Here is a 25,511-nt window from a genome sequence, read left to right on the forward strand (position 1 = left end):
TATAAATCCTTATTTTTGATTGATCATATAAATTTTATAACATTTTGATACTATTTTTCTTTGAAGCTGTAGGCCATAATTGTCAAGATTCAAATTTAAAAAAATGCATATTTGAAGCATTTTAGTTTATCTGTAATTAGTCAAGAATAAACCAAATGTTTCCTTTCTGAAATTCCTGGCTCCCTTTCTTGAAATATTTACATAGTGTCAGTTTTATCATTTTTATTAAAGTAGCCATTTATATTGAAGTGAAATTATTTTCATTCAAGTTCAGCAAAACGGGTAAAACTGAGAACTTTCACAAAGAGCAGCAGTTTAGTAGATGACCAATAATATACCTTTTTATTCTCAGCATAGTCAAAGCAGAGTGGATAAACAATGTGCAGAGAGGCTAATCCATTGTATGGAATAAGACCCCCCCCCCCCCCCCCCCCCAAAAAAAAAAAATTGTGAAATAAACACACTCTCACTCACAGCTGTGGTCAATTTAGAGTCATCAATTCACCTAACCTGAATGCCTTTGGAAGTGGGAGAAAGCTGGAGCACATGGACTGAACTCGCACAGACATGAAGGGAACAGGCCAAGTGCACACAGAAAGCACCAGGACGGAAGCAAACCTGGGACTTTCTCACTGTGAAGCAGCAGTGCTAACCCATAAAGAGAGGCTAATCTCTTTCCACAATAGAAACTTGCATGGAAGGTCCTCGGCAGCAACCCCAGTGTAAATACTCTGCTGTCAAGACAATTATTGCTGAAAATTCATACTTTATAATGCATTTTATTTGAATTAATATTTATTTATTGTATTATTGATGTTCAACAAAGATTTATGTTTGGAGATGAGTTGTAAGATACTGCTATTATCAAAAAGAAATTGTTCCAGTCTCATATTCTGGCCTTGGCTTGTTTCAGGCTGAGAGAGAAGGAGTAGCATCGTCCCCTGGTTCTGATCCCCGTCTCAGCTTGGACATGGTTGAAGGGGGTCGTACGGCACTGGACAATAAGACCTCGCTGCTCAATACCCCGTCACCTCGCTCCTTCTCTGGCCCTCGGGGTCGTGAGTTTGCCCCTTATGGTTATGGAGAAACCATCTGCACCTATGACAAGAGTGCGCTGAAGGAGGCTGTATTTGATGATGACGTGGAGCAGTTTCGTGATTGTGAGTTCATTTGATTTGATGTTTTGCTCCTTGCGCACTTAAACTTGTTGAATAAGATTTTATTCAAACGTCCACACATCTGACCACTTATCCAAATACATCACGTTCTTCAGGGTTCCCGTGGATCCTTAAAAAGCCTTAAATGGCATTGAATTTGTCGATCTAAAAATAAGGCTTTAATGTAATGAAAATTTCTAAAACCGGCTTTTCAAGTCTTAAATATAGCAATGAGCATTATCTTCTTTATAATTTGTCTACTTTATAAGTCGTTTAATTGGTATCCCAGTGCAAAGTGTATGTGTGTGTGTGTGTGTGTATGTATATATATATATATATATATATATATATATATATATATATATATATATATATATATACACACACACAACAAAAATATAAACACAACACTTTTGGTTTTGCTCCCATTTTGTATGAGATGAACTCAAAGATCTAAAACTTTTTCCACATACACAATATCACCATTTCCCTCAAATATTGTTCACAAACCAGTCTAAATCTGTGATAGTGAGCACTTCTCCTTTGCTGAGATAATCCATCCCACCTCACAGGTGTGCCATACCAAGATGCTGATTAGTCAGTATCTGGTGTGACCACCATTTGCCTCATGCAGTGCAACACATCTCCTTCACATAGAGTTGATCAGGTTGTCAATTGTGGCCTGTGGAATGTTGGTCCACTCCTCTTCAATGGCGTGCGAAGTTGCTGGATATTGGCAGGAACTGGTACACGCTGTCGTATACGCCGGTCCAGAGCATCCCAAACATGCTCAATGGGTGACATGTCCGGTGAGTATGCCGGCCATGCAAGAACTGGGACATTTTCAGCTTCCAAGAATTGTGTACAGATCCTTGCAACATGGGGCTGTGCATTATCCTGCTGCAACATGAGGTGATGTTCTTGGATGTATGGTACAACAATGGGCCTCAGGATCTCATCACGGTATCTCTGTGCATTCAAAATGCCATCAATAAAATGCACCTGTGTTCTTCGTCCATAACAGACACCTGCCCATACCATAACCCCACCGCCACCATGGGCCACTCGATCCACAACATTGACATCAGAAAACCGCACCCACACAACGCCACACACGCTGTCTGCCATCTACCCTGAACAGTGTGAACCGGGATTCATCCGTGAAGAGAACACCTCTCCAACTTGCCAAATGCCAGTGAATGTGAGCATTTGCCCACTCAAGTCGGTTACGACGATGAACAGGAGTCAGGTCGAGACCCCGATGAGGACGACGAGCATGCAGATGAGCTTCCCTGAGATGGTTTCTGACAGTTTGTGCAGAAATTCTTTGGTTATGCAAACCGATTGTTTCAGCAGCTGTCCGAGTGGCTGGTCTCAGACGATCTTGGAGGTGAACATGCTGGATGTGGAGGTCCTGGGCTGGTGTGGTTACACGTGGTCTGCGGTTGTGAGGCTGGTTGGATGTACTGCCAAATTCTCTGAAACACCTTCATGGATAGATACCCAGCTTTATCTATCCATGAAGCCAGAGGACACACACCAATTAGCTAAACTGCAGGATTGTCTTACAGACATAAAGACATGGATGACCTCTAATTTCCTGCTTTTAAACTCAGATAAAACTGAAGTTATTGTACTTGGCCCCACAAATCTTAGAAACATGGTGTCTAACCAGATCCTTACTCTGGATGGCATTACCCTGATCTCTAGTAATACTGTGAGAAATCTTGGAGTCATTTTTGATGAGGATATGTCATTCAAAGCGCATATTAAACAAATATGTAGGACTGCTTTTTTGCATTTACGCAATATCTCTAAAATTAGAAAGGTCTTGTCTCAGAGTGATGCTGAAAAACTAATTCATGCATTTATTTCCTCTAGGCTGGACTATTGTAATTCATTATTATCAGGTTGTCCTAAAAGTTCCCTGAAAAGCCTTCAGTTAATTCAAAATGCTGCAGCTAGAGTACTGACGGGGACTAGAAGGAGAGAGCATATCTCACCCATATTGGCCTCTCTTCATTGGCTTCCTGTTAATTTTAGAATAGAATTTAAAATTCTTCTTCTTACTTATAAGGTTTTGAATAATCAGGTCCCATCTTATCTTAGGGACCTCATAGTACCATATCACCCCAATAGAGCGCTTCGCTCTCAGACTGCAGGCTTACTTGTAGTTCCTAGGGTTTGTAAGAGTAGAATGGGAGGCAGAGCCTTCAGCTTTCAGGGTCCTCTCCTGTGGAACCAGCTCCCAGTTCGGATCAGGGAGACAGACACCCTCTCTACTTTTAAGATTAGGCTTAAAACTTTCCTTTCTGCTAAAGCTTATAGTTAGGGCTGGATCAGGTGACCCTGAACCATCCCTTAGTTATGCTGCTATAGACTTAGACTGCTATAAAGTGCCTTGGGGCAACTGTTTGTTGTGATTTGGCGCTATATAAATAAAATTGATTGATTGATTGATGGATACGGCTTATGGTAGAGAAATGAACATTCAATACACGAGCAGCAGCTCTGGTTGACATTCCTGCTGTCAGCATGCCAATTGCACGCTCCCTCAAATCTTGCGACATCTGTGGCATTGTGCTGTGTGATAAAACTGCACCTTTCAGAGTGGCCTTTTATTGTGGACAGTCTAAGGCACACCTGTGCACTAATCATGGTGTCTAATCAGCATCTTGATATGGCACACCTGTGAGGTGGGATGGATTATCTCAGCAAAGGAGAAGTGCTCACTATCACAGATTTAGACTGGTTTGTGAACAATATTTGAGGGAAATGGTGATATTGTGTATGTGGAAAAAGTTTTAGATCTTTGAGTTCATCTCAAACAAAATGGGAGCAGAAACCAAAGTGTTGCATTTATATTTTTGTTGAGTGTATATATATATATATATATATATATATATATATGTGTGTGTGTGTGAATGGAATTAATTAATTATACATTAATTGTTATTTATAAAGTAAGTCCCTTCAGCTGCTCCGTTGTTTGCACTCAGGGTCGCCACAGCAAATCCAAGGTGGATCTGCATGTTGATTTGGCACAGGTTTTACGCCAGATGCCCTTCCTGACGCAACTCCACATTACATGGAGAAATGTGGCAGGGATGGGATTTCAATCAATCAATCAATCAATTTTTTTATATAGCGCCAAATCACAACAAACAGTTGCCCCAAGGCGCTTTATATTGTAAGGCAAGGCCATACAATAATTATGTAAAACCCCAACGGTCAAAACGACCCCCTGTGAGCAAGCACTTGGCTACAGTGGGAAGGAAAAACTCCCTTTTAACAGGAAGAAACCTCCAGCAGAACCAGGCTCAGGGAGGGGCAGTCTTCTGCTGGGACTGGTTGGGGCTGAGGGAGAGAACCAGGAAAAAGACATGCTGTGGAGGGGAGCAGAGATCGATCACTAATGATTAAATGCAGAGTGGTGCATACAGAGCAAAAAGAGAAAGAAACAGTGCATCATGGGAACCCCCCAGCAGTCTACGTCTATAGCAGCATAACTAAGGGATGGTTCAGGGTCACCTGATCCAGCCCTAACTATAAGCTTTAGCAAAAAGGAAAGTTTTAAGCCTAATCTTAAAAGTAGAGAGGGTGTCTGTCTCCCTGATCTGAATTGGGAGCTGGTTCCACAGGAGAGGAGCCTGAAAGCTGAAGGCTCTGCCTCCCATTCTACTCTTACAAACCCTAGGAACTACAAGTAAGCCTGCAGTCTGAGAGCGAAGCGCTCTATTGGGGTGATATGGTACTACGAGGTCCCTAAGATAAGATGGGACCTGATTATTCAAAACCTTATAAGTAAGAAGAAGAATTTTAAATTCTATTCTAGAATTAACAGGAAGCCAATGAAGAGAGGCCAATATGGGTGAGATATGCTCTCTCCTTCTATTTGAACCCAGAACCTTCCGAACTGAAACCAAGCGCATTAACCACTATTGTCTGACTTAAAATTTGTACATGTTCAGTAAGGCCCCTCTATCAATCAGTCAAAAAGTATTTATGTTTTAACGGCGTCTGCAGGGGGGCGTTCATTTGCGCATACATGAGCTTTTGACAAGCGGAAGTTAAGTTTGAGTTAGCGGACGTTAGCGTCCATGCTGAGGTCCACGAAATGTCTTGTGAATCACTCCAGAGGTGTTATCAGGTTACAGAAACAGCATTGTAAGTTTTAGAAGTCTTTATTTATGGCTAGCTTTTACATAATATCTGACAAAGAGGTTACATTTACGCACAAACGAAACAGAGTTTGCAGCTAGCTAGACCAGCCTGTGACATCACCACGCTAATGTCCGTGAAATGTCTTGTAAGTAACTTCAGAGGTGTGATCAGGTTCCAAAAGCAGTGTTTTCAGTTTTAGAAGTGTTTATTTCTCTCTAGCTTTTACATAATATATGACAGAGGTTATACGAGGGCTGTCAATAAAGTTACGGTCCTTTTTATTTTTTTCAAAAACTATATGGATTTCATTCATATGTTTTTACGTCAGACATGCTTGAACCCTCGTGCGCATGCGTGAGTTTTTCCACGCCTGTCGGTGACGTCATTCGCCTGTGAGCACTCCTTGTGGGAGGAGTCGTCCAGCCCCTCGTCGGAATTCCTTTGTCTGAGAAGTTGCTGAGAGACTGGCGCTTTGTTTGATCAAAATTTTTTCTAAACCTGTGAGACGCATCGAAGTGGACACGGTTCGAAAAATTAAGCTGGTTTTCAGTGAAAATTTTAACGGCTGATGAGAGATTTTGAGGTGATTCTGTCGCTTTAAGGACTTTCCACGGTGCGAGACGTCGTGCAGCGCTCTCAGGCAGCGTCATCAGCCTGTTCAAGCTGAAAACCTCCACATTTCAGGCTCTATTGATCCAGGACGTCGTGAGAGAACAGAGAAGTTTCAGAAGAAGTCGGTTTCAGCATTTTATCCGGATATTCCACTGTTAAAGGAGATTTTTTAATGAAAGACGCGCGGATCCGTCCGCACGTCTTTCATTAAAAAAATCTCCTTTAACAGTGGAATATCCGGATAAAATGCTGAAACCGACTTCTTCTGAAACTTCTCTGTTCTCTCACGACGTCCTGGATCAATAGAGCCTGAAATGTGGAGGTTTTCAGCTTGAACAGGCTGATGACGCCGCCTGAGAGCGCTGCACGACGTCTCGCACCGTGAAAAGTCCTTAAAGCGACAGAATCACCTCAAAATCTCTCATCAGCTGTTAAAATTTTCACTGAAAACCAGCTTAATTTTTCGAACCGTGTCCACTTCGATGCGTCTCACAGGTTTAGAAAAAATTTTGATCAAACAACGCGCCAGTCTCTCAGCAACTTCTCAGACAAAGGAATTCCGACGAGGGGCTGGACGACTCCTCCCACAAGGAGTGCTCACAGGCGAATGACGTCACCGACAGGCGTGGAAAAACTCACGCATGCGCACGAGGGTTCAAGCATGTCTGACGTAAAAACATATGAATGAAATCCATATAGTTTTTGAAAAAAATAAAAAGGACCGTTACTTTATTGACAGCCCTCGTATTTACACACAAAACGGAGTTTGCAGCTAGCTAGACCAGCAACTGACATCACAGTACTGCTCTGCTCTGATTGGTTGTCACTCCCCCCTCAACAAAAACGGAACTGAATGAAACAGAATGTGAATTTTCAACCTCTTAAAAGCCATCTTTGAACTTGTCCAATGTCTGTCCCAAGAATGGTCACTGTGAATTTGAAACCTCTGGCAGTAATAGGACTGGACTTATGCTGAGCACAGACAGATGGACAGATGCAAAGTCTTTGCAATACCCGATCGCCATATTTTCATTTCATTTCACTTCAGCTCTGGTGGTGTAGAAATTCTCAAAGTCCAAGTACTTATAAAACCTGAATGTGCAAATACGTAAAATGTGCTAGAATCTGTGGTTAGAATCTGTTCAATGAAAGGTGAAACTTGGCTTGGGGAAGAGTCTGATAAACAGTCTGAACCGTAACTGGACATGGCTCCACTGGGAGTTTTAGTGAGCAAGAACCAGAAACATGGCGTAACCAGTGATGAGACAACACACGACAGGTATGGAATTACTCAAGCCTTCAGTCCCCATTGGTAGCACAAGGAGAACTTGGCAGAAACAACAAATTTCAGAGACAAGATTGAGTTTAACCATCCATGGATCTGCAGTTATTTATCCTGATAATGCTAAACCAGCTATCAGTGTTTGTACTGTAATGTAGCCATCCCCCAACTTTTTTCCATGGAGACCCTTTATTTGATTCTGAGAAAGGCTGAGAGCCCCACGACTCCAACTCATCCACATATTCACACACAGCATCCATCTTAATTACCATTGATTATCCAGGTTATTCTGACTTTATATTGTATGTGCACGTCTAATTTTGACAACCTCAAAGCAGACAAAACCTCATGACCCCCTCTGATATTTGGCATATCCTTAGTTGTCTTGGACACCAGGTTGTGAACCACTGCTATAAAGCTGATGTCTTATGTGGAATATTTCATAAAAGGAAGAACATTTGTAATGTTTGTAGTAGTTCTGATCAAAAAGGGAATAACATTAATGATTGAAAGGAAAATGCATCTATCAAGTCACCTGCCGGAACTCAAGTCTGTGCGGTTGACTGGTAAATCATTGTGTAAATACATCTGTTGTCCACCATACCACATTGTGTGATGTTACCATATCATGTCATTTTGACAACCTGGAGGAAAAATATCCAGCATGCCATCTTTTGTTATTACAGCTGAATGTTGTTGAGACACAAAATAAGATGTTGCTTAAAGAAAAAATGTGCCATGAATCATTTCTAGTCTCTGTAGACAATGAAGGCCCCCTAAATTAAGTTGATTCTCATTGACAGAAGCTGTAAATCAAGAGGTGAGATGCTCTCTGGGTTGTTTTCTACAAACAAGTATTGCTCCATTTTTGCAAGGCTCAAGCCAGCCTGTGTTGTCATCCCATCCTTTGCTCTACACCCTCTGTCTCCTCTTTTGTCTCCTGCTCTCTGTCCTCCTCCCCACCTCCACCTTCATGCCTTCACCTCCTCCTCTCCAGGCCGACGTCAGGAAAGCGGTGAGAACAAGATGACGATCCCTACAGTCTTTGCTCCTGGTAAACCCGCCTCATGTGTTTTTGCATAATTTACTCATCACCATTTTTTCCATTGCTTTCATGTTAACTCCACCTCCAACTTGTGTGTTTGCTACAAACTACAAACTACACTTCCTGTACTGGTTTCAGTGTTGAATTAGTCGTCTGACTTGAAGTTGAACTTGAAGATTGTGGTAGTTCGACTAAGCTTTCTGAGTGTGCCGTGACCAGTGGTGGGCACAGATAACCAAAAAATTAACTTTGATAACAGATAATCAGATAACTGAAAAGTTATCTTTGATAAAGATAAAACAATAAACCGCCCAAAAATGTATCGGAAGTTACAGATAACCGATAACAGATAAATTCCAATATTGTCTCTGGTACATTTACAACTACTAATAAAACAAGGTTTTAATGCCACAATAGCTTCTAGTAATATTAAAAGTAACAACAGACTCAAACAATGACACCACACTTTTGTCTTTGAACATTCTGCCCCTGTTGGAAGCGCTTGTTTACTACAGAGCTCCCAGCACAGAGGCACTCTGAGAGCAGCCATAAAGACAACTCCCTATCAATCACAACGGTCTTGAAAAATAAAGTCATGCTGACTTATGGCTTTGATTTATAAATAACATTAATACCGATAGAATAACTCCATTAATGTCAGTTCTGTCATTTGTACAAAGTTAAAATATAGCATATATCTTTTAATGTTGAATAATGCACTAATTCTGAGGTTTTGTAACAAACACAGACAGATCGTAAAGGATTCTGGGTAAACGTGCCTCTGCTAAACACTGATTGGTTCAGTCATTCATTATGTAAACCAACACGTTAATGTGACGTCTGTCGTGTGTTGGTGTTTACAGATAAATGTGCTTTTGTAAAATATTCCATTTTTTTTATTTGTAAAAACAGGCATTTTTACGGAGCCCTGGAAATGTCATCGCAAAATGTTTTGCATGTGGAGAGATTGTGCGCACGTTTTATGATGTTGTAAAACGTGCTTTATACTGTGCGAGATGATTTTTCATGCAGGAATTTTTTGGACCGAGTTTCAGGTTAATCGCACGTCCTGCATCGTGTAGTGTACATGGAGTAACAAGCTGCGTTTAACATCTCAGGACCACCTCCTGATCGCCGATCGTATGGTCTAATGAAAATCAAACCTGTTTGATATTATTCTGGTCAGCCGTCATGAGGATATCCTGCTGCTGAAAAGCTACCAGCATCTAACTGCTCGCACTGTGCATGTGTAAACACCGCAGAGCTGTCTTGTAATGTTATTTTATTTTATTTTTATTTTTTTTTTGCTGTTGTTTTGTTTTCTTTTTAAACTTCATTCGTAAAAAAAAAAAAAGCCATTTGCAAAGCCAAAAAGTTGATTTGACAATCATCTGATATAACCGGGGTCAAAATAAACTGCCATCTACTGGTGCCCAGACGCTTAGTACTTAGGGTGAATACTGCCATGAACACTACTGGCCAGTAGATGGCAGTAGAGGCCTTGAAAACAAAATTCCAGATAATCCCTGACTACTACATTTAAAATGCGTGGAATTTAACAAACTCAAATACAATAACAACGTCTATAAACCCAGAGAATATATTCACGAGAGTTTTAGGCACTAGAGTTTAATGCTGTTGTCCGTGGAGCCTAACAGAGTCTCTGAAATGCAATTGTCCTGTCGTGAACGTCCTCCCATAATCCTACCCATAATGCACTGCTGGGCACAGCATGTGCTCACAAAAATTAGCACATTACTTTAAAACTAAAACATATATCTGATATTTTCACTTTATAAAACTTCAGACATGACAGTAATTTTAAATAACTTGTCCAAAATTAGTTTGGTTAAAATTTGAACCATAAGTTAAAAATGTATGCCTCTGGATGACTTAGGTGATATTGCCAGCATATTGGTATGGTGTTAAAGGAAATTATTTATTTATTTATTTTTTGGCCATTTCTCCTTTGTCTACAGAGGATAGAGATGCTTTTCATTGAAGCAGCTCTCTTCTGTTAGCAGAGCATATAACTGTCCATCTGTTACAAAACTTTTAACAGGTAGGTGCTGAACTGATTTTAAATTTTAAAAATGCTTGTCGCTGTTCAGCTTTGTTTACTTTGTTTATCGGTAGAAAAGTTATCGGACAAAAATTAATCTGAAGGTAATTGGTCCAATAATCGTTTTTAAAGTTATCTAAAAAGATAATCCGATAATGAAAACATTATCTTCGATAATTATCTGTTATTGGATTATCGGAAGTGTGCCCACCACTGGCCGTGATGGCACAGTAGTGTCTATAAAATGGTATTCGCCAAAAGATAACGTCATATATTGACAATTTAGTTGTCCTTTTTTTTGCGTTTCACTTTGTTCTTGGGGGCTTATTTCATATTTGTAATAACTTAACCCATTTGACAGAACACAAATATGTTTATGACAGTTTACACCACTGATAAATGTATTTACAGTTGAAACAAGAACATTGTTGGAATGGTTTATGAGGCGTGACAAGGTGTACAATTAGTTTTATTGTGTTCTTTGTCACTTTGTTTTACTTTGTTCTTGTATCTTGTTGCAACTTCTTTTTGTCCGTCAGTCGGTCAGGACCACTCAGACCTAGTCGCCGACCTGCTGAAGGAACTGTCCAATCATAATGAGCGAGCTGAGGAGCGCAAAGGCGCCCTGGTGGAGCTGCTGAAGATCACACGAGAAGACAGCTTGGCTGTGTGGGACGAACATTTTAAAACGATCCTCCTCCTCCTGCTGGAGACACTGGGTGATAAAGATGTACGTTTTCTTGGTAGTCTGGAAAATCTGTGAGCGTGTGCAGTGGATACTGATTCTAAGTGATGCTAACCAGACAACAAATGCATTTGTTTTTTAACATGCCAATTGCACAATTGCAGTTTTGAGTTTAAATTTTCATTGCTGCATATAATATACACTTAGCCGGCATGAAGGCAGCAAGAATCATACTACTAAAGCATATTGAATTCTCATGGAGCCAAGAGTATGTGTATCACAAAGTGTGAAATTTCAAGATTTCTCTTAATAATTTACGCTCTTCACATTATCTCTCAGCACACCATCCGAGCGTTGGCCCTGCGTGTGCTGAAAGAAATTCTACGGAACCAGCCGGCCCGCTTCAAAAACTATGCCGAGCTAACAATTATGAAGACCTTGGAGGCTCACAAAGACTCCCACAAGGAGGTACATACAGTAACACAAACTTATAATGGCACAATAAACTGTTTGTTTATGGACTCGACTGGACATTTCATTGATTGATGGTTACCTGCGATCACAGCAAGACTGTTCTAAAAAAAAAAAAGTGAGGATATGATTGTGAAGTAACTGTAATAAACTCAGCAAGTAATGGACAGAACATATAGAATGAGTGGGACAGTATTTTTTGAGCATGTTGAACATTAGAGATCTTTGTTAAGTGTTGTAATGGAGTTTGTTGAAGAGGGGCTCCTTTGAGTAGCCATTGTTCTTTGTCCACAAGACTTTGTTTAGTAACAAGAGGCTGTTTGCTGTCATTGGCAGAGCATATTGCCAAGTTATTTTTTAAAAATGACATCTACTGTATGATTATCTTTTAAAAGTGAAGGTTTTTCTGCACAGATCATGAAGTGTTGATAGTAGTGTTATTAATGATAATGCCAAAGCTTTCAGCATTTGTTCAGTTTCACCTTTTAAAAAATGCAGTAATGACACTTGATTCTTTTCTGGAGAAATCATGGGGGCTTTTACTGGTTTTTGTCAGCCCACAATGGTGGTTTGATTGTTTACATGGTTCCCCCATGGCACGACAGAACCGTTGAGCTGTTTGATTTGTAGAGTGCTGGCGTAAAAATTTTAAAGTCATGATTTATCTTTGAGGATGTCACGTTTCCTCATTGCATCTTCTCCAGCTGTTGATGGAAAGTCATTCCTTGTGACAGACATGTTCATCTACATTTCTGTCTCCGTCTGTCCCAGTAGGACATTATGCCCATTATGACTGAATCTTGTAGATGCTGTCTTGCCCAAACAGCAATCCATTGAAACAAACTGGTACATATCGTGAATGTGAGATGTCTGATTCTCACATAAGTTGTGTTATATTCAGCTCCCTTATGTAGACAGTCAGGTTAACTCTGGAAGCATTCACTGATGCCAAACACTACCCCATCCTCCAAAATACAGAACCACTATGAGTCCTGGTTGGCAACTCTGCGGGCTTCCATCCCTACTTCCTGAAAGTAGATCAGTTACGTGATATCCAGGCATCTCCCTTGGCTTTTTCCAGTTGGTGGAATCCTCAGCACTGCGGCCTGTGTGCACCGGATTATATCCAGGGAAACATGCCACATGGCTATAGTATCATAGCCGAAAATACCTTGAAGAACAAGTAATACGTCTCACCTGAGTCTCCCAAAGTAACTATCATTCCAGCAGCACCCAAGTTGCTGGGCTTTGTCATGCAGTGCACAGTTCTTTATTTTGAAATGCTCAAATGCAGTATTTTTTTTAATGATTATTATTTTTATTTCAAGTATTTTATTACAAATCGTATTTTGATTTTAAGGAGTGCATGTCCTTTTAGGTGTTGCGAGCGGCTGAGGAGGCAGCATCCACCTTGGCCGGCTCCATTCACCCAGAACAGTGCATCAAGGTGCTGTGCCCCATAGTGCAGACAGCCGACTATCCCATTAACCTGGCTGCTATCAAGATGCAGACCAAGGTCATTGAACGCATCTCCAAAGACTCCCTCCTGCAGCTGCTGCCTGACATCATCCCCGGGCTCCTGCAGGTATGTGTCAAATACAGGCATTTTTTGTCCAGGGCTTTACAAGTTACAATACATCTGTAAGTAATGAAGGAAATGGGAAGACGTACGAGGCAGCATCCTGACGTCAGCATGTGACTGAGAGGCATTACTGTACTGTGAAGCACTTTGAGTTTGTTGGTGATTTTCCCACCTCCCGGTAGTTTAATGTGGGGAGCGAACTCAGAAGACTCATAGACTGACAGGAAATGGACTTCAATTTTAGATATTAAAAGATGCCTTCACTGAACAGAGAGTTGCTACACCAACTTCCAAGCTGCCCTCATGCAGCGCTCTACCTGCATCTTCCTCCTGCACTCGACCTCACACACAGATGGGCGGGCCGTTGCCCTGCGCATGGATCAGTAAAGTCGAAAAATGTTGCATTACACAGTCATATGCGGTGACTGCTCACGTTGTATATCTGGAATGGTATGTGTCAAATCAAAACTGTGTTTCGTCTGTGTAGTGTGGTAAGCAAAGAACAGTATGCATCATGGCGTCCCAGAGGAGATATGAAACTATCAAGTAGACTGAGGACAGAGTCACGAGACATACTGTCCAACAAGCATGTGTCTTTGAACAAATGTACAGACTAAGATCTCGGTGGTTAGGTTGTAGGGCTGCCAAAGTGTAGACCTGGGTTCTGTTCCCACTCCTGCTACTTGTCTGTGTCCTTGAGCAACTTCTCAGTCCAGACAGCTCTAAATGGGTAGTGGCTCGGGGTGAGTGGTATATGTGGTAGACGATATAAATGATATAAAATTAGCCTACAGTAAAGATTTGGACTCCACAGACCAGTCACGATAACGCTTGTAGATGGTGTCATGGGCCGATCTGTTGGCTTTCGATACCAATGTAATTCACAGATTGGAAATTTCTGATACAACCTGTGACGTTTTCTGATCTAGTGAAACATCTGTGAACCAGAAGTGCTGCTTTGCTGCTCTGTTAGCTGCAGAGTGCGGCTAGGGGAGGGAAAGGGGTGTTCTGAACTGAGATGTGTCTCTCAGCAAGATGAAGAATGTTGTAATGTGACACTCGAGCAGTCTCTTCAGCAATTAGCAGCCAGCTAACAGGCAAGCGTTGAGTTCTGTTGCTGACATGTCCACTGAACACCACAAAGCCAAGACAGCAACATGCAATGTTTGCAAAGCCATTGTTTATTTCAGTGGACACTCCGTCGCAACCTGAATCAAACATTTGTAAAAGCGCCAGATTAAATAATGCAAAGATTTTTAACTGGGAGCAGAAAGACAAAATTAGCCAAGGGCCGACAATTTACCCAGACTGACTTCAAATATGAGCAAATTAAGTACTTTTATTTTGGGGGGGCTCTTCTTGCATTTTGGAAATGAGGAAATGCCTCCATCCTGAAAACGGTTCATGTATTTGGAGCGGGTGTGCCATCTGGTGTTCAAGGATGAAACTTCAGCCACTGACCCAACAATAAATAAATGTACTTAATTCTTTCAGCAAAACATCAAATCTAGGCTTGCATCGTAGATGTACTTTCTGGCAAATTGTAGCTGTAGTTTTGAGATCTACACAATAAATGTTCTCAAAATTACATTATATCTGTTTTAGTTTTTTTGTTTTTATTGTTGTTTTTTATTTATTTTTATCTATTTAGCTTTGCTAAGGGATTATATAAACCATTCACAGACACTTCCATTATTATTTTTACACTTAAGTTTATATCGCGATATATATCGTTATCATGAAGGGATTAAATTTATACCGTGATATGAATTTTAGGTCATATCGCCCAGCCCTAGTAGTGGCACTTAGTTGGAAAAGCAACCTGAGTCAAAGCCCTTTAAATACAGACTCCAGTGGCCCTCAAGTCTGAAATAGGACACACAGGCACAAATACAGTACAGTCCATTTCCCATCATATTCTGTCAGATGTGAATAAATACAGTTGAGTATCTGCCAAAATGTAATTCAGCAGTATTAACTGACAGCTGTATGTGGAGATATAATAACATATAACATATACCTTAATAGATAATTATCTATTCAAAGTCCAAATGGCAAAGGTCAAGTTGATATATTTGCAAGCATTTTGAGTAAAATAATGTGTTCAAGATAGGAAGGAAAAAAATCATTAAATCCTCATCATGTGCTCACTGCAATGATTACTCCACATATCGTAATACATAAAGAATAAAGAGTGCAAACATGTCACAAACAAAAGCAATGTAAATAATTTGTTAAATATATTTAAATATAATTTGTAATATTAGTGTGTGAACATTCATGATGGAGGCCGCCTCTCTTATGATGTCATGTCAGACAAATTATATTACTGAATTTCTGCCTGTTTCCAAGCAAAAAATCCAGTCCCACCACATTTAATTCATTTTGCCATTATGCCATAATTACTGATTTTGCAACATGTCATGAATGCAACATAATTTAAACCATTCTGTGAAACAACTGAGAAACTAACTGCTCCATTACTTTTGGTTCTTTAACGATGAAAACAAGGTCATTCTCACATCATTCACCTGATTTAGAAATTAAGTTCTTACTGCTTTTATCTCCATTATGCTGTGAGAGCCAAAAAAAATAATCTTTTTGGAACTGCTGTTGAAAAACCATTTGAAGATGCAGAAAGATATTGTAAAACTTGATGAAATGATCTTAAAAGCTCTTAATGAAGATGAACTACTGACATTAACAGGTTCAACTTTAAGTGCTTTTTACACATGCAAATACACAAATGGACAGTTGATTGGTTCAGTGTAAAATGTGCATCAGCAAAGAGGGGTTTAGGTTTTTGCAGATTTGTGTTTTACATGGCACCAGATTTGGAGGCTGTGTGTATGAACAAAACAGAAGCGGCATATTTGGGCAATGTTCATATTAGGACACTGAGAATTTTTTGCCTTATTTGTACCTGGAAATGTTTGTGTGTACTCTGCACTCTGCTTGCACTCCTCCCACCCTGCCACTCGTGTGTGTGTGTGTGTGTGGGTGTGGGTGTGGGTGTGGGTGTGTGTTTATCACCTCACGCTGCCTCCTCTCTCTGCAGGGCTATGACAACACAGAGAGCAGCGTTCGCAAGGCCAGCGTGTTCTGTCTTGTGGCTATCTACTCTGTGATTGGCGAAGAGCTCAAACCCCACCTGGCACAGCTCACCGGCAGCAAGGTACCCCATGCTGCCACGTGCTCGTTGTCTTAACGTCGTCTCATGTGCACATCGATATGTACATACACAGAGACTGTGCATTGCTTAACAGTTATCTTTCAGTAGTCTTTCATTATCAGCTGGGACCGTTTATATTGATTCTACTTCAGATATTTTATTTGTAATTGGTTTTCCATCTTTCACCAGTGCATTCAGTGACACCAACCACTTCAACAGATGCAGAACCTTATCATCTTCCCATAATGTTATTTCTCAACCGGTTTCAGCTGGTTGAGCTGCACATGATCATTTTTGCCCTACTGTTACTGCAACATGTGTCCTTGAGTTAGATAAGGGTGCAGTTGTGTGGATTTGGTTCATCTGTATGGAGGGACAGACCCCTCCCCCTTACATTTTCCTTTACTGATGTTCAGCAGGGATGTGTTCTGGCTGCTAAACTGTTCAGTGCTAGCTTGGACGTGGTGTTGGATAGGGTTGTAGAAACCAGTGACTGATGGGCTTTTGTTGGCAAGGATATGTTGTGATCTTTGTGAAATCAATGGATACCCTGATCGCAGCACTTGAAATGAGGAATCAGAGTGTCTGGGTTTGTGATTGTCCTGAATTAAGACTAAGATCCAGACTTTAAATGACTTTCTGGACTTGGCCATCAGATGGGTATCTGTATGAGGTGGAAGTATTGAACTTGTGGAGACATTTACTTACCTCAGAAGTGGCATTCATGTCTTTGGGATGCCTGAGAAGAGCTTACAGAGATAATGAGGTCACTGGACAGAGAATGAAGGTCCTGGTGCTACCTGCCTTACTGTATAGTTGTGAGACTTGGATGCTAGTACGTGACTGGGTACTAGGTCTCTATGGAGAATCCTTGGGTACAACTGGAATGATTTTGTGTTGAATGACTGGTCACTTAGAGAGCCTCCAATTACAAGTATCACTTCCACTATGTGAGGGAGCATCAGCTATGACTTTGGACACATGCTGCATTTCTCTGGGTATGATCCAGCATGCAGGTGCTTCAGTGTTGAGGACTCCAGCTGCTGGAGAAGGCCATGGGGACACCCACATGTCCTCTGTCTATGGCAAATAGATGGCTACTTTTGAGAGGTGGGGATGGACCGGATGTCTGTCTGGGTGGCTGCCATCCAGGACCCAAGACAGTTCCATGGTGTGATGGATGTGGCAGCACACAGCACCCAGACCTGACCTGTACTATAATGAGAGTAACATAATTAATGTCTGACTTAATATCCCATAGGCCTGCCTTTCAGCTGCTCAGCGGTTTGTGGATGCTGGATGGAAGATGGAAATTAGGAGCAGGTGTGGTGTCAGTGGGAAAGACAAGAATTGTACCAAATCAGATAAAGAAATATTACTTCTCCACACAAGGAAAGGATTTTAAAGAATAATAAGAAAGCAATTGACATGGTCGAGCGAGTTACGGAATGAATTTCTGCATAGAAATGTATTACATCATAAATCATATGTTTTTGTCTCCCCCTCCCTCCCTTCACAAGTCCACACAACCCTTCTGAAAAGACTTTGTATGTCGCTGAAGCAGATATTTTTTCCTTCTCTTTAAACACTCGACATATGTGTGGTTTTGTTATATGTAGCCTGACATGATCGCTCTCTCTTTTTTTTTGGTTACCATTTTTAATTTCCAAAGCGTAGGTCGGTGGTGACTAGGGCCACAGCTGTGTGTTGTCTAGCAGGAGTCGCTTATTTACAGATTAAACACGAGAGGCTGACCGATAAATTGACTGATATGAACAAAAGCAACTTGCAGAAGATAAATCAGTGTCGTCATTTCTAACAGCCGATAAATAACAGTTAAAAACAAACTGGGAAACGGAAAATTAATAACTATGGCGTGAGTGTCGTCCTTGCATAGTTTGTCCTCCAGAAAGTGCTCTGCAGCTCCCCTTTTGTCCACACCTGTTTGTAGACATAACAATTCGCTGACAGAAGAAGACTGAACATCATATAAATCATCTGTGCTCACGACAAGCTGTCAGTTGTCATGTGAGATCATAACAGCGTTTGATCAGCTTAAAGCAGGTAACTCGTAAGCGGGAGAGCAAATGGCGTCTCACTAATTTAGAAGATCTTCATTTAGCCTGCAAAAAGACTCTGTTGCTCTATAAAAAAGCCCTCCGTAAAGTTAGGGCATCTTACTACTCATCACTAAATGAAGAAAATAAGAACAACCCCAGGTTTCTTTTCAGCACTGTAGCCAGGCTGACAGAGTCAGAGCTCTATTGAGCTGAGTATTCCTTTAACTTTAACTAGTAATGACTTCATGACTTTCTTTGCAAATAAAATTTTAACTATTAGAGAAAAAATGATTCATAACCATCCCAAAGACATATCTTTATGTTCGGCTGCTTTCAGTAATGCTGGTATTTGGCTAGACTCTTTCTCTCCGATTGTTCTATCTGAGTTATTTTCCTTAGTTACTTCCTTCAAACCATCAACATTTCTATTAGACCCCATTCCTACCAGGCTGCTCAAGGACACCCTACCATTAATTAATGCTTCGATCTTAAATACGATCAATCTATCTTTATTAGTTGGCTGTGTACCACAGGCTTTTAAGGTGGCAGTAATTAAACCATTACTTAAAAAGCCATCACTTGACCCAGCTATCTTAGCTAATTATAGGCCAATCTCCAACCTTCCTTTTCTCTCAAAAAGTCTTGAAAGGGTAGTTGTAAAACAGCTAACTGATCATCTGCAGAGGAATGGTCTATTTGAAGAGTTTCAGTCAGGTTTCAGAATTCATCATAGTACAGAAACAGCATTAGTGAAGGTTACAAATTATCTTCTTATGGCCTCAGACAGTGGACTCATCTCTGTGCTTGTTCTGTTAGACCTCAGTGCAGCTTTTGATACTGTTGACCATAAAATTTTATTACAGAGATTAGAGCATGCCATAGGTATTAAAGGCACTGCGCTGCAGTGGTTTGAATCATATGTATCTAATAGATTACAATTTGTTCATGTAAATGGGGAGTCTTCTTCATGGACTTATGTTAATTATGGAGTTCCACAAGGTTCTGTGTTAGGACCGATTTTATTCACTTTATACATGCTTCCCTTAGGCAATATTATTAGACAGCATTGCTTAAATTTTCATTGTTACGCAGATGATACCCAGCTTTATCTATCCATGAAGCCAGAGGACACACACCAATTAGTTAAACTGCAGGAATGTCTTTCAGACATAAAGACATGGATGACCTCTAATTTCCTGCTTTTAAATTCAGATAAAACTGAAGTTATTGTACTTGGCCCCACAAATCTTAGAAACATGGTGTCTAACCAGATCCTTACTCTGGATGGCATTACCCTGACCTCCAGTAATACTGTGAGAAATCTTGGAGTCATTTTTGATCAGGATATGTCCTTCAATGTGCATATTAAGCAAATATGTAGGACTGCTTTTTTGCATTTGTACAATATCTCTAAAATTAGAAAGGTCTTGTCTCAGAGTGATGCTGAAAAGCTAATTCATGCATTTATTTCTTCTAGGCTGGACTATTGTAATTCATTATTATCAGGTTGTCTTAAAAGTTCCCTGAAAAGCCTTCAGTTAATTCAAAATGCTGCAGCTAGAGTACTGACAGGGACTAGAAGGAGAGAGCATATTTCACCCATATTGGCTTCTCTTCATTGGCTCCCTGTTAATTCCAGAATAGAATTTAAAATTTGTCTTCTTACTTATAAGGTTGTGAATAATCAGGTCCCATCTTATCTTAGGGACCTCATAGTACCATATCACCCCAATAGAGCGCTTCGCTCTCAGACTGCAGGCTTACTTGTAGTTCCTAGGGTTTGTAAGAGTAGAATGGGAGGCAGAGCCTTCAGCTTTCAGGCTCCTCTCCTTTGGAACCAGCTCCCAATTCAGATTAGGGAGACAGACACCCTCTCTACTTTTAACATTAAGCTTAAAACTTTCCTTTTTGCTAAAGCTTATAGTTAGGGCTGGATCAGGTGACCCTGAACCATCCCTTAGTTATGCTGCTATAGACTTAGACTGCTGGGGGTTCCCATGATGCACTGAGTGTTTCTTTTTATTCATCTCTTTTTGCTCTGTATGCACCACTCTGCTTTTAATCATTAGTGATTGATCTCTGCTCCCCTCCACAGCATGTCTTTTTCCTGATTCTCTCCCCTCAGCCCCAACCAGTCCCAGCAGAAGACTGCCCCTCCCTGAGCCTGGTTCTGCTGGAGATTTCTTCCTGTTAAAAGGGAGTTTTTCCTTCCCACTGTGGCCAAGTGCTTGCTCATAGGGGGTCGTTTTGACCGTTGGGGTTTTTCTGTAATTATTATATGGCTTTTGCCTTACAATATGAAGCGTCTTGGGGCAACTGTTTGTTGTGATTTGGCGCTATATAAATAAAATTGATTTAATTTGTTTGATTTAATATCGTCCCTTCATGGAAAAGAATGCAATGAATATAAAAAGGACAGAAATTTTACATACACACAGCATCCTGGGGACATGCAATCTCTACCTACATATGTGCAGGTTATCAATCAAGTACTGGTGTATAGAAGAGTGTGGGATGATTGACATGTGAAGTCCAGCACGCAAACTGTGTCATCACTGTGAAAGCACAGTGTGACCGCATTTGTTATACATAAGTCTTATTTATCAAAACTAATACATTTTCAAGTATCGTTCAAATTCTGTTCATATCAACAGAACAAGTTTAATTTTGAACTGCGTTATGTCATGTTACCTTTGTTAGAGCTCACAAATCAAATGTTTATCTTTGTTTATAGTATGTATTTCTGGGGATAAGAGAATCTCAATCGACATGTCAGCATATTGCATTTTAGAATCATCAAGTATCAAAATTGTTATCGGTCTGAAAAATCCTGTATCGGTTGGGTTCTTATAACCACTGTCTGTGAAGTTCCTTAGATTTTAACTTCATTGGAAACAAAAACGCAGTCTGGATGTGATGCCTTAAACCCGCCTCCTGTCTTCTTTGCAGATGAAGTTACTGAACCTGTACATCAAAAGGGCTCAGACGACAAACAGCAATAGCAGCAGTTCTTCAGATGTGTCCTCTCACAGTTAATGGAGCGTTTCACTCAGAAACCCTGCGGATCCACGGCTGTCTGACGGAGAGTCACATCCGTCCAGGACGTAGCTGTGCCTCGTTCAGTCTCCCTCTCAGAGCTCCACCTCTTCATAGATGTAACTTAAACCCTGCCGCGCTTCTCTCCTCTATCCAGGGGATCCTGGTGGTAACTCGTTGCTCCTTTAGTCCCTCCTCCCCACGTCTGCTTGAGAAACATTCGAATGTAAGTGCTTTGGTTTTAGTCGGGGTGTAAAGGGCGGCAACCCTTTTGGAGTTTTGCCATGACTTTGTTAAAGAGAACTGCACTTTTTGATCCTGTGTCTTCACGCGTCCTGCCTCCACCTCCACCTTTTGTCCTGGGAAACCTTTTGTTGAGATTGTCACATAAGGAGTAAGATTGTCGCACGTTCCAGACACATACACGAGGACAGACGCAGTGAAAAAATGGGGTTTGGAGTCTGTTCACATCTGTGCAGGGTGAAGACCAAAAATACAAAGTGCTATAAAACAGTTTTAGCTGCAATTTAAAATTTTGTTCATGATTTTCGGGGCTCAAAACTCATTAAATGTTTTGCCGCTGTTATCTGTAATCATTCTTTTATTATTATTGATATATTGTTAAGACTTTGGGAATAGATTTATTCCCTTCACCATGGAACCACCCTAATCTCAACAAAGTTAACAACTTTCTAAAAAAAACAATCTTTCATCCAAAAAACTGACAATCCTTTGAGTGACGTGCACATCTTCATTGACTGGGATGAATTCACTGACAAACTTCCAAGTTATCTGCATCTGAAATTCCAAACAGTGGATAAAGTAGGAGTGGGATCTTGGCGTTGTCTGTATTTCCGCAGGGCAATCTTTCAATGTTAAACAGCGCATTTTTTTTTTTCTTCAGTATGCTTTCACACCGACAGAATGCGATCTGACCCGCGCGTCAGTGAGACTGTGCTCATGAAGGACGTTTGACTGTTGTAAATAATGTAGAGGATTTCCCTGCTGGATGCCGGGACAGAGACTTTTCCAGGCCTTATTCACATGACAGACACTGAAGTGTCCCGAGAGGGACGGCGCCGAGTGAATGAGACGTACAGCACTGTTACTGTTTTTTGGGGGGTTGGACAGGAAAATGGACCCCAGTGGTTTTGTTGACCTGTGAAGATGCAATTACAGTATTAGGTGTTTTGGTCAGTCTCTTCCTGTAACCACAGCTTCTGTAAAATCTGCAAACCCACACGTATTGGTGTTTTGTAAATATGCTTTTTTCACCTCTGCTCAACAAACTTTCCAAAAAAAAAAATACAAAGGTGAACAGGTCGACTGTCTCAGATTTTTATTTATTTTATTTCTTTTGCACGTTAGTAATTTAGCTTGCATGTAATGAGCAACACATGTCAAATGTGTGCTGTCCTGATGGGCCCGGGTGTTTGGCTGTTAAAGTGCACTTGTAACATCGATAGATCACACATCACAGATTTTTTTTTTATTATTTTTAGTTCTGCATATAGTCATATTTGTTTCTCTGTTAAAAGGTACAGCAGAGCCACGTGTTAACCAGAACCAAGATTTTCAAGAGCGTATCAAACAAGGGATTGGGGTGGTGGGGGGGGCAGTCGACTTTTCTGCATAACGGGGTTATTTTAATTTGTAACCTTTTTTTTTATTTTGGTTTAAAGCTGCATTACTCTATTGTTTCAAAACAAAAATATTAACTTTGGTTTGAACACCGTGATTTGTGGCTGCTGTTTGTTTTTTGTTTTTTTTGTATGATTAAAGACTGTCCCTTTAAAGTATGATATGGAAAAGCTTTAACAGTTTGAATTCCTGCAATGCAACTTATTTAATTTTTTTTTGTATACATAAATTTCACTTCATTTGGGTCCAGCCATAAACAATAAATTAACAAGCTTGTTTTTTTTTCTGTTGAGTGTTTTTGTGCATAAGTTCTACTGTTGGAAGGAATCAGCGTCACAATGCTTTGCTGTTTTTACAGTTTTGCTCTAAGTTGGTAGTTTCTGTCCAGTTAATTATCATAATTCAAAAATTGAAGTATTTTGATTTAGGAGTTCTTGAGTCCTGTAAAACAATGGCTGAGAACAGGTCAGTGCTGGCTTGATTAAATGTGAGTGATTGTACAAACACTACATGTATTACCATCTTTGTTTTTTAAATCATTTCACGTGCCGGTCTTGGAAATGTAGTTGTCTGTTTACTAACAGTAACCTGCAGCCACGTACAATCTGTACACTACCTGTCTGTGTGCTGCCTGTCTGAATTTTTTTTTTCCTAAAGAGATTTCAGCCGTTATTTAACAGTTTTGTTCTTAACTGGAGCTGTTCCCTAAGTACGGCTAAGCTGGACGTACCATTAGCCGAATGCTGGTAAAATCTTTTAGCAGGTCAACTTGTCACATTGCTGATCCCTTAAAAGAGGCGAGCTCGAACCTGCAACTGTTCACTATGCATGTTATAGGGTTTTCTTGAGTCTCAATTGATCATGTAATATTCAAACCTGTATTTATATATATTATTTTCCTTTGTTAATCTGTACAGAAGGTTTTTTGTTAACATCCACCTGTAATAGATTTGCAGCAATGTAAAGAAATTGTTTGCTCTAGAAATAAACCAAGACTTGATCCAGATGTTTTCGTCGTTCTCTTCATGTTGGTATGTTTGCGTGGGGTTGGTCTGTCTGTTGTCTGTTTTCGCCTCCTTTTCTGTTCTCATCACTCCCCTACCAGCAGTCATCATCTCTTCTCCTCACATGTCCAAACTGTGGTTTCTCTGATCCTGTCTTTTCTTGCTACTCAACTTTGGAACTCCACACATTCCATCTCAGCATCCTCATTCCAGTCACGTCGTATGTCTCCTGCGCTCCCTTCACTGCCCATGTCTAACCAAATCGCTAACCCTTTCTTTAATTTGATCATTAATTTGATTTGATTTGGTGATTCCACACTCATGATATCCTCTTCCAGTTGTTCACTCTGGGGGTTATTTTGTTATCCAGGTTGTCACTTTCGGTGAACTAATTATTCATTCTGAGTCAAGATTTTCATTAAACCTTAAATGTTCTTTATCTTATTTATTTTATTTATTTAACCTTTATTTAACCAGGAGGTCCCATTGAGATTAAAAACCTCTTTTTAAAGGGAGACCTGGCCAAGACAGGCAGCAGCATAAAATAAGCAGAATTATAGACATAACATAAAAAGAATAACATCACAAGAACACATAAAAAGTGTATCAGTAACGATTTTAAAACTGGTTCATTGCACCGAATTAAAAGCACTGACAGCTTAAAGAAGCTGCCTCTATGTCTTTCAGTTTAGATTTGAACTAATTTAGAGGAATTAGGTAGTCTAGTTGTGAAGTATTTTGCAGATTGTTCCATACAGTGGGGGCATAATAAGCAAATACCTTTTTTCCAATCTTAGTACGAACATTTGGAACTGAAAGCAAGTAAAGGTCATGAGAGTGCGAGGAATACTGTCCAGTACTCCTTGGCTTAGTAAGGACACATAGGTAAGATGGAACCTGACCTAAAATTGCCTTGTATGTGACAATATACAAATGATGAAGCCTGCGGGTGGCCAAAGAAGGCCATCCCACCCGAGGCTATAACTTGCAATGAGTTATAATCCTATTACATAAACCTCTGTCTTCCAGAACTCGTCATAATTTTTTTTGTAGCTTCTTGTCTTCTGGAGCTGCACAGCACAGTATCATCTGCAAAAAGCTTGCTCCAAAGTCAAGACATTCTCAACCAGATCACAAATGAACAGACTTAAGGGCCCCTTCGCACATAACATGAATAAGTACGAATCAGGGCAAATCACGGCAAAACAGCTCAAATGAGTGAACCCCGAAAATATCGAGCCGACATCGGGGGGAACACACGGTCGGGCAGGCGTGAACAATCCCTCTGCTACGGTTTTGTGCACGTCCACGAGTGTACATGAAACCGTCGCAGCGGGAACACAGTGTGAGCAGCTGGAGCGTGTGGAACCTCATCACACCGCTGATGTGGAGAAAACAAAAAAATAAAAGCCAGCTGAAGCGTGGAACCACATCGCGCCACTGATGTAAATGCGCTCAGACGTGGCTGGCCAGTCCCCATCTGTACATACATATCAGTATTCCATGCAAGTCCCCCCCCCGCACACCACATGTGTTGC

The 25,511-nt window shown here is 40.6% G+C and overlaps 1 protein-coding gene across 1 annotated transcript in view; it reads left to right on the top strand.

Annotated features, from left to right (window-relative positions):
• clasp1a (cytoplasmic linker associated protein 1a) overlaps window positions 1–21,824 on the top strand; it is a 234,507-nt gene extending 212,683 nt beyond the window's left edge. Inside the window, 7 exon segments of the mRNA XM_034187292.1 lie at window positions 914–1,160; window positions 8,213–8,271; window positions 10,864–11,052; window positions 11,347–11,475; window positions 12,857–13,063; window positions 16,119–16,235; window positions 21,242–21,824. Of these exon segments, the coding sequence (XP_034043183.1) occupies window positions 914–1,160; window positions 8,213–8,271; window positions 10,864–11,052; window positions 11,347–11,475; window positions 12,857–13,063; window positions 16,119–16,235; window positions 21,242–21,328 (1,035 nt within the window). The 3' untranslated portion in view covers window positions 21,329–21,824.
• The last annotated feature ends 3,687 nt before the right edge of the window (window positions 21,825–25,511 follow it).

Source organism: Thalassophryne amazonica, chromosome 14 (genome assembly GCF_902500255.1).
Source record: "Thalassophryne amazonica chromosome 14, fThaAma1.1, whole genome shotgun sequence".
Taxonomy (NCBI): domain Eukaryota; kingdom Metazoa; phylum Chordata; class Actinopteri; order Batrachoidiformes; family Batrachoididae; genus Thalassophryne; species Thalassophryne amazonica.